The 18,260-nt window shown below is 36.1% G+C and overlaps 1 protein-coding gene across 1 annotated transcript; it reads left to right on the top strand.

Annotated features, from left to right (window-relative positions):
• Positions 1-4,340: 4,340 nt before the first annotated feature.
• On the top strand, positions 4,341-14,594 carry LOC140751022 (uncharacterized). The gene is made up of 5 exons (XM_073084826.1): positions 4,341-4,548; positions 4,775-4,903; positions 6,954-7,170; positions 11,618-11,807; positions 14,380-14,594. Exons 1-5 carry the CDS (start codon positions 4,416-4,418, stop codon positions 14,500-14,502), a joined length of 792 nt encoding a protein of 263 aa, XP_072940927.1. The 5' UTR covers positions 4,341-4,415; the 3' UTR covers positions 14,503-14,594.
• The last annotated feature ends 3,666 nt before the right edge of the window (positions 14,595-18,260 follow it).

The following is an 18,260-nucleotide window of genomic DNA, read 5'->3' as shown; positions in this document are numbered from 1 at the left end:
ATAATTAGTACGGTTACGGCACCGTTCGATTTAATTTCCTCGCATACCTACTTTGTATGAAAAAATCCTTCCTGTTAGCTATTACGGAGAATATAAGCTCTAATTATGTAAAATGCAGCGATACCTATAAAATATGGTATTTTTATATTAAGAAGTACAAAATGAATATGATTTTTTTCTGATGGTAAGTGGCAACTATAATCAACCTCGGATACGATGAAAGCTCAACCTGGCGCCAGCCATAAATGTGTTGCTATCCTTGAAGACTAAATTAGAACGGCTCCTAAAAGTGTCTCCACCTCCTAAAAGTGAGTCCCTTACTCCTCTGAAACCACAACACAGCAGAGTCTACCTACCTTTGAAGGTGGTAGAATCCTCAATGATTCGAGTTCGGGACCACCTCTACACTTTTTTCTGCCTAATAACAGCTGTAGATATACTTTTCTGAGGCATTCCAAGAATCTAAACTTAACAGGGGTTGATTACAGATGTCCACGTGCGGCAGGAGCCACGTACCACCAGGTGGACTGCATGCTCGTCTGCTACTCCTATATTATAAAAAAAAAACATGCAAAACTTACCTAATAATATAAGAAAATAAATAAAATATTATTTGAACGTGCAAAAATGATTTTATAACATTAGGTATATATTTTTTGCGCAAAACAAAAACATTGTTATTTTATTTATTTATATTTTTCAGTAATTAAGTGCGAAACGATTATAAGTAAGTGCACGGACCAGCAAGCTCGTAGTAGTTCGTACTAATATTAAGAAATCAAATAAAATATAATAATTCATAAATAATAGCCTGTAAATTAAAATATGTTTTATGGTTCTTGTTTGTATTTTTTATAATAGCAGTTATAATAGTAAACGGATTGTAAAAATTTCAACATTAGTACGGTTTAACAGGTGGATCGAAAAATGCCGAAAAGTACCGGTTTGTTATATAGAGACCCCCTTTAATAATCAACTTTATTTTATTTTTAGTATTTGTTGTTATAGCGGCCATGGATTATGGATCCTCTGTAAAAAATATGTGTCTATCTATTACGGCTCCGGGGATATAGCCCTGTGACAGACGGACAGACAGCGAAGTCTTAGTAATAGGGTTCCGTTTTTACCCTTTGGGTTCCGAACTCTAAAATAGGTTTTCAAAGGTATGTGAAGTCTAACAATTCGCACTTGGTCAGAACGATGGACTATGGCCTAATCTTTCTCATTTGAGAAGAGTCCCGTAACCAGCAGTGAAACAGTAATGGGTTGGTGATAATGATTTTATATTTACCATAAAATGTTATTTTTACTTATAAATTTTACCATATGTTTAATTATATTATAGGTACTCTTTAAAATACATTAGTGTAGACTCGTAAAAACAACAGCTCCTTAGATCTACAAAACATGTATTATAAAATTATATTTTAATTTTAATGTATAACAAATATTTTTACTTACATTGTATTATTGTAATATATTCGACGAGCTTTTGCCCGCGGCTTCGCTCGCGTTACGAAGTAATATTTGCATCCCCTATTTTATCCCCTTGGGGGTAGAATTTATAAAAATCCTTTCTTAGCGGATGCCTACGTCATAACATCTACCTGCATGCCAAATTTCAGCCCGATCCGTCCAGTGGTTTGGGCTGTGCGTTGATAGATCACTATGTCAGTCAGTCACCTTTGAGTTATATATATTTAGATTTAACTATAAGCGCTAATATTTATATGCCATATAATGTTTACAAAACAAACTCTATCTAAGCAAAAGTATTGTTAAATAATATCATTCTCTAAAATATAAATAAGAATAAACTATATCCATAGAAATATTTCAATATTCTTTAGTTTTAAAAACTACCAAAAACCGTGTAAGTAGTTTCGACAACTGAAAGCCAAACCACCTGATAATAGTCGTTTGTTTTTCACCATGGATTATACTACATCAATGGTGGACTAAGGAAAGGTGGGTTCTGACTCGAACCTAAGATCCTGGGGAGCCTCCTTGTGTCTATAAATTCACTTGTAATGTAATTTGTAAAAGCTAGTAAAATAAGATCAACTTCTTAGACTGGGGGGCCTCATTCAACTTTCTGTCACGGGCCTCGAGGAACTAAGTCTACCATTGCACTCCACCACGATGTTCCAGAACGCATTGATAAGGATAATGGTTATCAAACCTCCGTAAAAAATAAACGGTTATATACTAATAACTACCAAAACAAAGAAAGTCATAGAATCTTTTTTTATAATATAGGAGTAGCAGAACGGTATGCACTCCAAGTGGTGGTAAGTGGCTACTGCCGCCCATGGACATCTGTAATCAACCCCAGATAAGATTAGATATTCCTAATTGATGTCGGCCACAAATGCGCCGCTATCCCTGGTGACCGTCAGAATGGCCGGTCACTACCCATATTTTACATCGAAATAATTACTAAAAGTTGCTACCTAGTTGCTACTAGTTGCTATTAGTTGCTACTAATTGCTACCTTCGATTAAAAAAGATGAATAGAGTTTTTTTGGAATCAATAGTTGCTACCAAATTGCTACCTTCAAATGTATAGTATTGGACTTCATAGTTTTTAAGGATAAAAAAATATTACGGATTTAATATAAGAGGACTAAACGCCTGTATAATGTATAAGCGTAATATATTTAATTTCGGGTTTTCTCTTTTAATTATACAGGTGTTTAGACCTCTTATATTAAATCCGTAATAATTTTATATCCTTAAAAGCTATGAAGTTCGATAATATGCATTTGAAGGTAGCAATTTGGTAGAATCAATGATTCCAAAAAAACTCTATTCATTTGCGCAGTTTCTTCTCACTGGATAGGTGACCGGCCATCCTGATGTCAGAATGGCCAGTCACCTTAAAAAGTAGTTTATCTTTTTTTAATCGAAGGTAGCAATTAGTAGCAATTAATAGCAACTAGTAGCAACTAGGTAGCAACTTTTAGTTATTATTTAGATGTAAATATGGGTAGTGACCGGCCATTCTGACGGTCACCTATCCCTGAGAAATAAGCTGGAACGCCTCGGAAAAGTATGTCTCCCTTACCACACCCTTCGAACCAGAACACAGCAGCGCTTAACACTGCTGTTACGAGGCAGATATAACTATCGAGAATAAAATCTATTTAGAAGTAGGTATACATTATTTCCCTGGCAATCACTCTTTCGGTTTTCGAAGCTGATGTAGCGTTTGCAACAGTAAACATTGCTTCACGAAAATAATACATATTGAATATAATAGAGGTTTTAAATTATATTACAATTGAAATTAACATAATTGAGTAATATTTCATTAAATACATTAAATTTTATCAATCAGAAATTATATAAGTCACCACAACCGAATAATATTTGCATGAAACATTCTGTAAACATTATCTTTATGGCAAGGCTTATACTCGTAAATATGTATAACAAATTTAGTGCAATTACATTGTACCGCAAATACTAGGATGTCTCAACTTTAATTCCCTTAAGACTAGGAGAGCAAACATACAGTTAATGACTGCGTGCAAAATTTTTCGAGGCTTAATCGATGCGCCAGACCTGCATAACGAGCTAGCTAAATTTTTCACGCCGGATAATTACTATCGAAGCCGGAAACATAAACTACTTGCCGTACCTTCTAGCCACACAGTCGCACATGCCAATTCGCCTATACCTCGTGCCCTCGCTGGTTTGACAAGTCTTCTAAACGCATATCCTGACTTCGATCTATTTGCTGACGGATGGCAGGAAGTTTTAAGTGCGTGCTAAGGCACGCACTTAAAACTTCCTGCCATTACAGTTTACGGATAAATTCTAACCTCCTACATTCTTAGTTGCTTTTCTGTAAATGTAATGTAATATTAAATTTCGTACTGATATAGTTTATTTAATTATTGTTTTTCTTATTAATTCTTAAATGTTATATAATAGAAAAGGGCTACGGTATCAGCCTGCCTCTGCCTGCCCGAGTAGGAGCTCGACTCGTCCAAGCAAGCGAAGGCAGGAAGGACGGCGGTATGTGTGGTCGCATACCGTCGTTCACACCAGACGGTTTGACGAGCGACAGGCTCACCTGGGATGAGCCGACGGGACAACGCGTGCCTTTGGAGATCCCAGAGTCCTCTACGCAGCGCCGAGTTCGTCCACCGGGAGTTTTAGAGGTGACGCATTATTATTATTATTCTTATTTAAATTTTAATGAACTGAAGAAGGCAATTAGGTGTACTCCTTAATTTTTAATTTAAATTGCTGTTTAAAAAGGTAATTACATAATTGCTTTTATAGGTCTAACGCATATTATATTTTTAAGTAACTTGTCAAATGAACAGATATAAAGTGTCAAAACTGGTTGAAAAGCACAAATATTATTTTGAGTTCATTTTCGTAGGTTTTTGAATTTAAATAGGATGCCGTGGGGATGGGAATGTAGAGCGAAGCTTATAAAACAGGTCCCGGCGAAGCCTACGGAGAAGAGGAAACCAGTTTCAGCCGGTGTACAGGGCCCCGCTCCAAATCATTATGAAATACCGCAAATCTTCTGTAAGAAACTACTAATTTTACAAAGATAGAGTCCGCGCCAAACTGCTAGTCCGCTCCGAATATAGAACAGACATGTAAATCATAATGAATTTAGACTTATGTTCTGGGTCTGGGTGTTTGTATGTATACTAATAGATAACATGGAATCCTAGTATAGGACTCAACTTAGAGAATCTGTCAAGTCAAAGGAATGCTAAAGGAAAATATGATTATTGTATTTTTTCAGGTGGTAAAGGTTTTTCGAATGTGAAACGAGCGCCGGCGTACACTTTCGGACATCTGACGGTGATGCGCACCAAACCGATTACTACACCTTATGCTCCTATGTTCAATACGCAGGGCCTAGGGAGAAAAGGTACAGTGAAGTAACTTGTTTAGTTACATGTATATTTATGTATCAATATTTAACAGAAAAGTTCCAAGGTCGGTGAACCTCGTCGTGGTTCGACTTTGCAAACAACAACAGTGTCATGTGTGTTCTGGTTTGAAGAGTATAGCAAGTACGACATTTATATGAGGGGTTCCAACTTTGTCCTTTTCAAAGCATTTTTGGTAGACCTTAAGTAGGATTCTAATCCTGTCTGGGGTTAATTACAGAATTTCGTAGGCGGCAGCTGCATCTTATCATGTCGGGTCCACATGGTCCGGTTCATACTATTTTACTACCCCTATAATGTTAAAAATACATAAATTGCTGTATTGTATATTAATCCAACATTTAAGTTAATTGTTGTTTACTTCGTAGTGACTCAGAAGACAGCTGTATTTTCTGTTATTTTTAATTATATTTTAACGATGTGAGATCAGTTGTTATAATATATGACTGCATTTTAATTAAATATTGGAATTATAATTTACCAACTGAGTAAATTGCAGTATGTGCTATTATTACACTTGTTGTAATACATAGTAAGCTAAATTATTGAGCTATTAGAGGCGATATGCTTGAATAATGTCAATAATATTGATATGAAATTATATAAAACGAAATGTATTTATTGCAATGTAGTATAAACGAAAAAAGTTACAGTAACATAAATTTGTACATTCAAACATTGATACAACGATTTACAATCTGTCAAATTGTAAAATTTACATTTAACATAAAACATTGATAAACTCAAATATTATTAAAGATATTTTTGGAGTTTACTCCTTAAGAAACGATTTGAGTTATAAGGCCCGGTACGGAAATTTTATGAGGGGTAAAATCAAGTGTAACACGAAAAGTTGAGGCGTTACGTAGAAAGAAACAAACATATATATCCACACTTTACGCGCAACACCAGTGAAGTCACTGAATAGAAATGTCATAATTTTATTTTTTTGTACTTGTGACGTAATGATCCATTACAATCCCTCCTTTTTATTACAATCATCATATCCTCTCAAAAAGGAAGTAGCGTTTTTAACCAAAATATGAATCAAGAGTGCTTTTATTAATTTAAAATACAGTAAGTTCAAATCCCATATGAAAGTAATTATTACAATAAAAATAATTAGCAATATATAAAACATTAAAACGTCATTAACTATTTTCTATTCGATATACATCATAATTATCGTTCGTAAGGAGTAAACTCCAATCGTGCGTCGTAGCTGACACACACACACTTTTTTTTTTCTATAAAAGGGGCATTGTGTTACACATATGTAGGTTATCGATTGCGAGTGTGATTCGAGCGACTGTCAATCAGCAATTCACTCAAGTTGAACGTTGCTATTTAGTAGATACATTTTAAATATGTATTAGGGTAATGATTAAATACAATTAATATACATTTCAACAGTTTTTCATACATTCGTACAGCGTACAAGTAATTTCATCATCCGTATTTATTAAATTGATTAATCTGTAAATTAAAAAAATGTATCCATCATTATGCTGCAATTACTTAATACTGGAAGTGATCTTTCGATATGGTAAGCAAGATTTGGAGAGTTTGAATATTAACAACGGGTGCAAGTTATTTTTTAAGCCATCCTTTATCAAAAAATAAAAACAATCACTTCACTAAATATCTGAAGTCTACCCCACTCGCCTCTGGTTATATAGTAGGTACAGCTGAATTTGTAAATTTGTTTTTGATGTGAAACATCTATAGCCGCACGTAAAACCGATTTCTGGCGTGGCGACGCATGCCGTGGCGATGGTATATATATACAGTCTATATGCAGTAGTGTGTACGGTGTGGCGACGCGTCGCCATGCGCAATCGAGTTCAATAAATAGTCATCGTTATCTGGAAAAAAATCGTAATATTTTATTTTATCATTATGACATATTTAGTTCCTATTACAATATGTTCTTTTCTGCGTATTACTTTTACAAAATAATGTCGATGTTTCACATCTGCCAGGCGTCCCGTGACGGCTCACATTTTTTTCTCTATCTTTTTTTCTTAGGTCAACACAGAATTACCCATAGTGTAGTGGGACCTCTCAGAGATCCGCCGGGGGGCAAACTGAAGGTACCGGGCCCCGGTGCGTACACGCCGAACGCCAGACTCCGTTACAAGAGGCCTCCAGCGTACAGCGTTCGACCTGCAGCCAGGCCGCCATACGAACCCTGGGACCAGTGGACCCCACCGCCAAATATGTATTGCCCCCCACATATAGGAAAGTAAGGATCTTTTACGACAGTTATTTTTTTATAATAAAATCAGATGGTAAGTAGCTAATGGATATCTACCATCAACCCCAGGTAAGATTAGATTTCTACCTGAGGTACAGATGTGTCGTTACCCATGAGCACTAAGGTGGAATGCCTCGGAAAAAATGTCTCCTTTACCACATCTTCAAACTAGAACATAGCAGATCCTCTCGATCGAGAAGTCCAAGGTTTGAATCCCAGGCACCTCTGATATTTTGAAGTTGTGCGTATGTACATGTGCGTATAAGAGAAATCATTAAAAAAATAGTTCTCAAAGGTATGTGAAGTCTATCAATACGCACTTGGCTAGAGCGGTGGAGTGTAGTCTAATCCTTCTAACGCTGAGAGGAAACCCGTGCTCAACAGTGGGACAGTAAAAGGTTGTCGACAATATCGCTTGTCTACACTAATATTATAAAGAGGAAAACTATGTTTGTTTGTTTGGTTGTAATGAATAGGCTCCAAAACTACTGGACCGATTTTAAAAAATCTTTCACCATTCGAAAGCTACATTATTCACGAGTAACATTGGCTATGTTTTATATGAAATATATTTTATAAATAGATTTTGAGGTGGTACAAAGTTTGCTGGGTCAGCTAGTGATTGATATAAATGATCAATTTACCGCAGTCAGTCGAATTTATTTTAAAACATACATAAATATATACGCAGCAATACCGTCTTGCTAGCGCAGTTAGGTAAATAATAATCAGCATTTTCTAGACTGCAGATTTTTAATTATTTTATATTTTAAACGTGCGTGCATAGCTTTCAGCTTAACTTTCAGCTTTATTTATATTGATACATAAATAATATATAATATAAACAATTATTAATCCAGACAAAGTTATTTATTACTTCCTTTTGTTTTACACTGAAAGAGAATATAAGAAAACAACAAAACATCAAATTCAAAAGCGCACCGCGCCTCTCCTCACCGCTATGCCTCACCGCTCACAGATAAAAAATACAGCTCCTCAACTTGCCAGTTACAGTCGGCCATCCTGGAACAATTGCGCCGCAATTGACGCCTCACCTCACCTCACCTCTGTTACTACTTCTCATCTCTTTGCTCTGGTAATAGTTCCATCCATTTCCATATGATAGATCTACTTCCGATGAATTACATATTTTCAAATAGCCTTTGACCACGCAAATTATTTCTCTACCCAGTGTGCATAGGTACCACTCAATCTAGGCTTCACTGTCCTTGGCCACAAAAACTTTTCAAGCATGTCAGTATCCTCTTCTCCGATGCGTTCTGACCTCTCATTCGTACTCGAGTGAAGCATCTTATTCTCCGTCTTTCTTTAGTCCGTATTAATTCACTTTTCAACCACTCAGGACTCTCCTCAGGGCGCTACCTGCTTGAGTTAAGGTTGTTCACATCCATTCTCTACTCGACTCCCAGCGCAACACTTCATCTAGCAGGCGACACCCCAATCTTTATTTGCCAAAGATATCTGTAATAAGAAATCTCAGAGAGCAAGTGTGTTCCTTATCTGGCTACTATAAGGGTATCCTGACTACAAAAATGCTATTTTAGACTATGTGTATTAGAATTCCCACCACAAGAAAACTAAATTAAATTTGCTTTCTTCAATGAATTAACAAAATACTTTTTAAAACTTAAACCGAATCCATCAAAATCTAAAAGATTAAATATGGTTCATTTAACACCCCAAATAAATTAAAATATTTCATACGATGTCGGCTATAATGGCTCATCTTATGTTTACAACTCTGATAAGTAACATAGGGTTTGCAGCAACAAGGATATTTTCTTTATATGACAACTAACACTACTTCAGCGTCTCATCACATTTTCGCACTAACAATACTCATCTCACCACCGCATTTACGGAAACGAGGATCGAGAATGGTGTGCTTCTCAATAGACCAACAGTTCCTCTTGTTCATGCAGAATACCAACAGAGATAACTTAAGTTATTTAGCTCTGATATCTAATACCTGTACAAATCTGTTTAATTCCAAAATTAATAAAATAATAATATCGTTTAGGTACTTGTGACACAGTTATTTCTATATCTCGTCAATATTCTCTCGCTATATTTAACCAGCCTAACTCAACCACTAACACTTAACCAGCAATCATGGAACGAAAGAGCTATAAGCTAAATAACAGAGTTTATTATTTGAAGTACCACTACTCGCTGCATTCGTGTACTCAATATAATCATCAAATTGTTCATAAATATTTCCTTAAGACATTTCTATAAATTCATTGTGAGCGTACTTATAGGAGGTATCCACTGTAGAACTTTCTATGTTCATAGCCTACATTCATACTTAGGAATATTAAGAACACACAAGGACATTTCCTTTTTGTGGGTGGCAAAATAGGTGAAAAGTCACATCGAATAACACAGAAACAAATTGGTTGACTTATATCCATAACGAAACAGTACAATAGTCCACAAACAATATTTTCCTATTAAACCATTATGACTGTAGTAATCTAGCTCTCCTCTCTAGTAATCTAGCTCTCCTCTTTAGTAATCTAGCTCTCCTGCAACTGTAACCCACCATGCTCAATCAGAAAAGTTTATATCAATAATGTTGAATAAGCGCTACTCATAACATAAATGCTTAACCGGTACTCCTCAATTATTAAAAAGCTTACCCTGCATTAGGCACACAATAATATTTAACCACTATAACTCTAACACTATGATTTATTCTCAGTGAGCAACCATAAAGTACACTTGTATATGTCTAAAACTAATAATCTCAAGGGTCCTTTATGTGTAGTATCAATTTAATTTAACTCCTTAACTGTTAATAGAAGGCAAATAAACTCTAAAACCCCATAAGTTTAAAAAGTCAAAGGTCTGAACCCGGGATTGAACCTCACACCTCATAACAGATTGAGAACCCGAATATCAAACCAATAGGCTACCACTACTTATGTCGCTGACTTTGCACTCTATAATATTAATGAAGTTATTTGTGTAAAATAATAATTTCTTAAAACTCAAAATGTAAGTAGTCATATTATGTACCTATGACTGTCTCTTTAACCAAACCTCAGGTTTAATTATAATCTCTTATTGGAGATGTCTCAGTAATGTATCATCTCTTTCTCAAATTTTTAGAGATTATGCTGCTGCTCCACACTCATACCATAAAGAAGATTATTTACCAGATCCATACAAAATTCTAGAAAACTTATCTTGTATTAATCATGCATAATGTGGTGTTTTTCAGGAACTGCTCAAAGAGTGCTGCCAACAGCACCATCGCTACCTCCATTTCCACTTCTATAACCCAGTCTTTGTTGCCAAGGGTATAGCACAAGTCTTAAGCGTCTGACTTTACTCCACATCATGGTCATCTTTAAATGTTATAACTGTTACAAGTCACACGTCTCTGTATGAAGCTCCTGTAGAGAAATAAACACAACTACAGTATAAAAGACCTTCAACATTGCCCATCCTCATAATATTAGTTGAGCGGCCGGGGCTTTATAACATTACAACAAGCATCATTAATTGTTAACAACAAGTTTTATTTTAAGTACTGCAACTAACATCATATAGAAAAGACTATTAAACTTGTGTAAGTAAAGAAATCAAGGCATACATCCAGTACACAACACGCATAGTACACACATGTAGTAACACAACTATTTTTGTCATAAAAAAATCTAGATAAGACTGACGAGTTAGCTTATAGAAGTTAGTCACCATAGGCCGGACATCTGTAACCTCAGAAGAACCTCCGATGTAACGCCTGCTGCATTTTACTTCAAAATTCGTAAGCTACTAATTAATAATAATTATCGTATGCAAGCAGTCAGCTCCCTTATTCAATGTAAAATAAAACTTCTCACCAGCATATCAAAGCCTTACCCCAAGTGTATTAACAGCTGTTAACACAAGTCATACTTATCTGGTTAATGAATGCTGTTCCTCTTGCTGCTCATTTTATCAGAAAAATGACTTACAGAGTCCCACTTGAAGCATGTTATAAATTGCGCCGAAAGCATTTACTCAGGTACGACTTCACCTACTGGGCCTTCTTCTCATAAATTGCCATCATCATCTACGATCATCCTCATCATCACCATCATCGATAATAGTGCTTACAAATTACGACTTTAATGTTCCGTCATTAGTTGGAATAATTTATTTTCTCTCATCTGGCATAATATCCTTTTTATATCTTTACTCTCTTCATTGTGAGCACTTTATACCACTTCTGAATATAATATAAACAATTATTAATCTAGACAAAGTTCTTTATTACTTCCTTTTGTTTTACACTGAAAGAGAATATAAGAAAACAACAAAACATCAAATTCAAAAGCGCACCGCGCCTCTCCTCACCGCTATGCCTCACCGCTCACAGATAAAAAATACAGCTCCTCAACTTGCCAGTTACAAATATTTCCAGAAAAGCACCAGCGTACACATTTGGTTGTATGGTGAAGCCTTTACAGCCACAAGAGTTGCCGGGCCCCGGCCAGCATGACCCCAAGTTTGAGTACGTGGACAAAAACAAGCCGGCTTTCTCTTTTGGCGGACCCTTCAAGCCTTTGAAACCACAGGACACACCTTCCCCTAACACCTACTGCGAGAAAAAGGTAATCAATTAACACATACGCCTTGTAAACATAAAAGTTAAACATAAATATTTTAAAGGTTTATTTTTCACGTTTTATTTACAGAATTGGTGTAGCATGAAGGTGGTAGAACCCTTTGTGGTTCCACTTCGGTGGCACAACTGCCACACTTATTTCTGCCTCTTAACAGAAATGTTAAACGCTGCTGTGTTCTGGTTTGAAGAGTGTGACAAAGGAGACATAATTTCCGTGGCATTCCATGATCTGGGGTTGATTACAAATGTCCATGGGCGGCAGTAGCCACTTACCATCATGTGGAATGCATTCTCGTCTGCTACTTCTATATTATATAAAAAGCAGTTAAAGCCCCAAATAGGTTATATTTAGTAGCAAACGGACATACAATTCACTTGATGCTAAGTGGCTACTGCCGCCCATGGATATCTGTTAGCTACCTTACATAAGTTATTATAGGGAAGACAGGAATAGGTGTGACGGTTATGACGTCGAAACACGAAGGTTTCCACACCATCTTCAAAATGTATCTTTATACAATTACTAGCAACCCGGAAAACGTTATGTTGCCATATTAATAAAAAAATGTGAAGGGTGGAGAACCTTAATCACTCATAGGTATGATAAATAGATGGTAGCCGATTCTCAGACCTACTGAATATGCATATAAAATTTGGTGAAAATCGGTAAAGCCGTTTCGGAGGAGTACGGTAACTAACGTTGTGGCACGAGAATTTTGTATATAAGATTATATACATATTTTCTATACGATAATTTTCCATAAAATAACAATACAATGAAGTACTTAAAATAAGTCTGCCGTAAATGTTAAAATGTTAACATTAGTCTACAAACATCATACTTATCACCACGTTTAATTTTGTAAATGTTATTTTTATTATTACACGCGCATATTAAAAAGTTTATCTTAATTTGTTCCTGTCATTATACCGTGTATGGTATGTAATACATTAATTTATAACTATTTGAACAATATAAATTTCATTTTTAATTCTTAAAATGTTGCTAATTTATTCTGAACTAGCTGAACTGTACCCCGCGCGTTGCTACTGCACCAACTAGGAGTAAAATCAATTTTAATTTCAATTTGAAGACATTATACAAATATTTACGAAAATTGATCGTATCAACTCACCTTCGTGGGCTCATCCACGACAACTTTGCTGAAGATCATCACATGATAAAATGCTTAGTTTACGATTCTATAAATGACATACAGACAGACATTCATTTTTATATATTAAAATAATTACTGTTTAGCTATTATACTTTAACGAGCTTTTGCCCGCGGCATCGCTCGCGTTACGAAGTAATATTTTCATCCCCTATTTTATCCCCTTGGGGGTAGAATTGGTCAAAATCCTTTCTTAGCGGATGCCTACGTCGTAACATCTACCTGCATACCATTTCAGCCCGATCCGTCCAGTGGTTTGGGCTGTGCGTTGATAGAACACTATGTCAGTCAGTCACATTTGAGTTATATATATTTAGACTTAGTATTTTAATCGTTGTAAAGTGAATGTGAAATATTACAAACAGTTAAAAATCTGTCGCTGCCTTACTTTAAGTCACAATTTTGATAAAATTTTCAATCAATTCTACATCACATACTTATACCTTTTTCTTTGTCACATAAATGTCATCAAGTCGGATTTGTCGAAACTACTGAACACTGGCAGCTATCCAGAGTATCATTTCATAACATCCTGTTACCTGCAGCGATATTGAAAATACGTAACAATACCAACAGTTTTGTTATATTACGAACATATTACCTTTTATCTTTTTCTTTTTCCTTATAAAGTAAAACGTAATCTATATTACTGTATCTGAAGGGCTGCGTATAAAATTTCCACATTAATCAAATATTCTATTTGGAAGATCCCAAATGTGCAAACTCTAATTTGAATACTGGTTTTTGCCTTGTGTTGGAGGAAAATGTAGTAAATTGCGTTTTTTATATAACTTAAGTAACAAACTAGTATGTGGTTCACTTGATGGTATGTCACTGTTTCCCAAAAACAATTGTAATCAACCACAAATAGTAGCCCTACCTCTGATCGGCCACCGATGCACAGCTATCCCTAAGGACTAAATCCATCCAATCTATATCAATCCATGCAATGTTTACATTTGCAATTATACCATCATACTCGTAACTTCGAAGGCAAGGCAGTGATAGCCTAGTGGAAGGCAGTGATAGTGGTTAAGAAACCCGGCCTCTCGATCGAGGGGTCCGAGGTTCAAATCCCAGGCACGCACCTCTGATTTTTTAAAGTTATGTGCGTATTAAAAATTAATTATCACTTGCTAAACGATGAAGGAAAACATCGTAAGGAAGCCTGCATACCTGAGAGATTAATAAAAATAAAAAAATCTCAAAGGTATATGAAGTCTACGAATACACATTCGGCCAGCGCGGCGGACTATGGCCTAATCCTTCTGATTCTGAGAGGAGACCTGTGCCCAGCAGTGGGACAGTAATGGGTTGATGGTGACTCGTACCTTACTGCAAAGTGATGTTATCTTTTAACCGATTAATTGATATTTGTTGCAGTTCATATATCCAAAAAGGACAATACCAGCGCCATCTTTCGGTATCCGTCACTCTCCCTATCTCGGCAAACAAGAAGAATTCATGAAGCCATCGAAATTGGAGCTGAATATTATTAAAAGCTAATCAGCAAATATACAACACTAAACTAGCATATTTTTGTTATTTCGACATATTTACATTAACATATTGATGTATAATATATGTATTTAAAATAATGTTTACTTTTTGTCCGCTACAAAAATATAGAAATTAATTACCTAACTTATCTGGAGGCACGGCAGTGCCTCCGCCAAGTCGAGCCAAAGCCAAAAAAAGCGGCACGGCCGTAGCATTCTTTTCTCGAAGCAATTCGGCCCATTTTCGACCTCCTGTAACTTCGTTGCATATGAAGCTAGAAGCCTGAATTTTCAGGAGCCAAGCAAGCATTGTGTAGACACGGTATATTTCAAATTTCATTAAATTTGAACCAGTAGTTTAAGAATTACAAGTAGTCAAAGTTCGTAAATTTGTCACTCACTCACTCACTGACTGACCGATCATCAAAAGTTTAAGGCACTTCTAGCAGACATAGAAGGTTGAAATTGAGAATACAATTAGTGTTTAGTATATAACTCATGGGAAAACTAAAATATTTTGCAATTTCTGTCCAGTTATCTAGATACACCAACTACATTAAATAACTTTGTATCCTATATAAGTTATATAGGATGACAAAGTTACATTTGCAGTTAATGAATCTGTGTTTCTGTCCGCGAAATGTACGAGTAGTAGGGGAGCCCATGATGTTAAATGGGTAGAAACTCGAGCGTCGATAGGACCTATACGATTGTGTAGATTACACGTTAGAGTGAAGAAAAGGTTGTGTGATATTTTTCGATTCACCGTGGGAATAGTTTCTAGACGATTCGAAAGATGTAAAAACCAGAGTCAGACATACTCAAGGCGCGGCAGGTTAGTGATAGAGTATATATCTCTGATGCCGGAAATATGTTTATCTGCTGGTTTGCATATTGGGGCAGCCAAACGAGAGGTAAAAATGGAAAAAAAAGTAACCAGCGCATTCGATTTTCAAAGGGGATATGAAGTTACCCCAGATGAGTCGCCCATTCGAAAGACTGACGATCCGATTCGAAAGACTGTCAGTGACTCTTCGAAAATGCAAAAAAAAATCGTTATCATGCCACACTAGAGGGCGTAAGATTATTATACAGGAAATTCCAGCTGATGTTTTACTTATCATAACCCTTCATCTGACGATTTAGTGGAGGGTTTTTTTATATTGACGATTTGAATAAAAATAGAATGAGAATGTATGAAGAATAATGTATTTTCCATAAAATTAGCCTTTTCCTTTAGATGGTTACACAGCATTACTTTCCAGGGATTCATGCTAATAAGTAGCGCTATCAGATAGTGTATATACATATTTTCCTTTTAAATAAGTTTTTTGTCACTACATCAACGTGTGGTATGATTATGATGTTACCCGTTTTCTAGCATTATTTCCTTTATATTAAAAAAATGACCGCACTCGAGTATCTCCAGGTATAGATTTTTTTGCAACCTTATTACTCCCTAACGCTGCCCTCAAATCGTCAGGTTAAAATTTATTGTTTTCAGCATGTAATTAAGCTACTATAGATAATAATATATTTTTTTTAATAATCTGACGGACTTCCCTGGTTGAACCCCCAAAATGGATGCTTTAAGATACTCTATAGGATGTAAGGTATCTCCCATATCTTAATCTGCCGCGTTCGAGTCACTCTCAAAATCCCGTCTTGGGCTCCCCTACTATTATTGGCGACGACTTCAATTGTTTCCATTCTCGAGACATAAGACGTTTTCTATTCCAACTTCAATTTAAATTCAATACAAATAATTGGTGAAGTGCGTATCGAACTCTTACACTGAGGGTTCCGTACCACAAAAATATTTGTTTTTTTATTTTTATTTTTACTAATTGATATTATAGCTGCCATATAATGCATTGTGAACATTTCAACTGTAACATCTACGGTTCAATCATTAAAATGAAAAACGCCAAAAAATAGCAGGTCCTTATATGTTTGTCCCTGTAGTTCCTGGACTAAAAAAGGGCTACGATATCCCGTGCCTGTCGTAAGAAGCGACTAAAAGGGGGCTTCCAGAGTTGGGAGTGGCAGCAAGGAGCTCGAACCGTCCAATAAGTGTCCCTGGGAAGGACGGCGGTATGTGTAGTCGCATACCGTCGTGAACACGGGATAGTTTAGGAGGAGCGAAAACTGCCCAGGGCAGAGCTTGATCGGGGCATTGCGCTTGGAGGACTTCGGTTGCGTTCCGTCGGAGATCCCGGAGTTCTCCAACAAACGTTGAGGACGGCCACCCGGCGTCACTCCCACGTCGTCGAGTACCTTTTGAAGATTTCCTCCTCATAAAGAAAAATAAGGTCCTTGTATGGCAACTCTCCTTTATATGAAAGTTTTTCTTTTTACTTTTAGTACTTGTTGTTAAAGCGGCCACCATTATATATATTCCGTAAAAAAATAAGTTTCTATCTATTAAGGTTCCAGAAATAGAGCTCTATGTCAGACAGACAGCTTAGAAATAGGGTTCCGTTTTTACCCTTTGGGTATGGAACCCTAAAAAGTAATATAATATCAAAAACATTCCGAATTTCTGACAAATGTCATGACAAAAAACTAGATGTTACGGCTAATGTGCCTAAATCAGTTAAAACGCAGATTAGCTTGCCCATTACCTAAAGTACAAAACGAAGATTGTATCAATTTTCACCCCTTGACGTCGACCCGTGCATGTCATGATGCGTCGTCGTGTCATGAATTTACGACAAACATTGTATATTTTCACGAAACAATATCGCTTTGTGGCACAATGACGCTATGTGTCACGATACGTCATCGTGTCGTAAAAAGGCATGTGTTTTAGCCCTAAGAGCGTTTTCAGATTATCCGATCCGATATCGGTGTCGGACGACGATAGCCGACATCCGATAGCCGACACCATGTGCTATTTTCACATATTTCCGACAAAATCGTTCCGATACGGCCATTTGCTCGATAGCTTAGTGCGGACAGGTCATCATGGCAGACTATAATAGAAAACTTTATTTGCTGTATCTCTTCAATTATTTATTTATTAGGACAATAATTAGTCATTAGCTAGATGACTCCGTAGATCACCACTTTACCCAGAGATGGCGTAACATAGTATGGATAATAATTATAATTGTTTAATCGCGAATCCTGAAGGTCCTAGTAAGGATATCGGGACGATTCTTTCATATTATTGCATTGTCATCGGCCCTTGATAAGTATACAAAAATTCAAATTAATCCGACATTTCAAAGTTGGTTAAAATCGCGTTCAAAGATTCCGTTACATACATACATATATACAACCGAAGCTAATAAAAGCGTATTAACAAACAGACATTATACCTATATTAAACTATCACATTATGTTACAATTTTGGGGTTATAATTTTGTGAAGTTTGTTTATGAATTTTAGGTTGCTTATCAGATGTAAATAACCCATGTAGGTATTATAATGTACTCGTATGTAAACGTGTAGTTCTGTTTTCAGATTTATTAAAAGTGTAAATTACTTAAATACCAGTCTTTTTTTTCTCATCTTGATTTAAAACTTCATATCCCTCTTCAAGGTATTCACAAACTTCTCGCCAATTATTGTCTCGGAGTATTTTATTTTTATATTCCTCGTGAGTTTTATCCCACAAGCATGGTTTAGATTCTACCAGTTCAATTAATGTAATTATATCGTATTTAAATGATGACGACGCCATGATGACAACCAAACTAGTAAACAAGCTCAAAATGGCCGCCGCGCATCGGGCTCTACGCACACAGAGACAATTTAGA

Source organism: Epargyreus clarus, unplaced genomic scaffold (assembly GCF_041222505.1).
Source record: "Epargyreus clarus isolate Ecla_fem2 unplaced genomic scaffold, WU_Ecla_fem_2.2 ptg000003l, whole genome shotgun sequence".
NCBI classification, from domain to species: domain Eukaryota; kingdom Metazoa; phylum Arthropoda; class Insecta; order Lepidoptera; family Hesperiidae; genus Epargyreus; species Epargyreus clarus.
The sequence above is the reverse complement of the archived record's forward strand: the minus strand, read 5'-3'. Positions and strand labels throughout refer to the sequence as shown.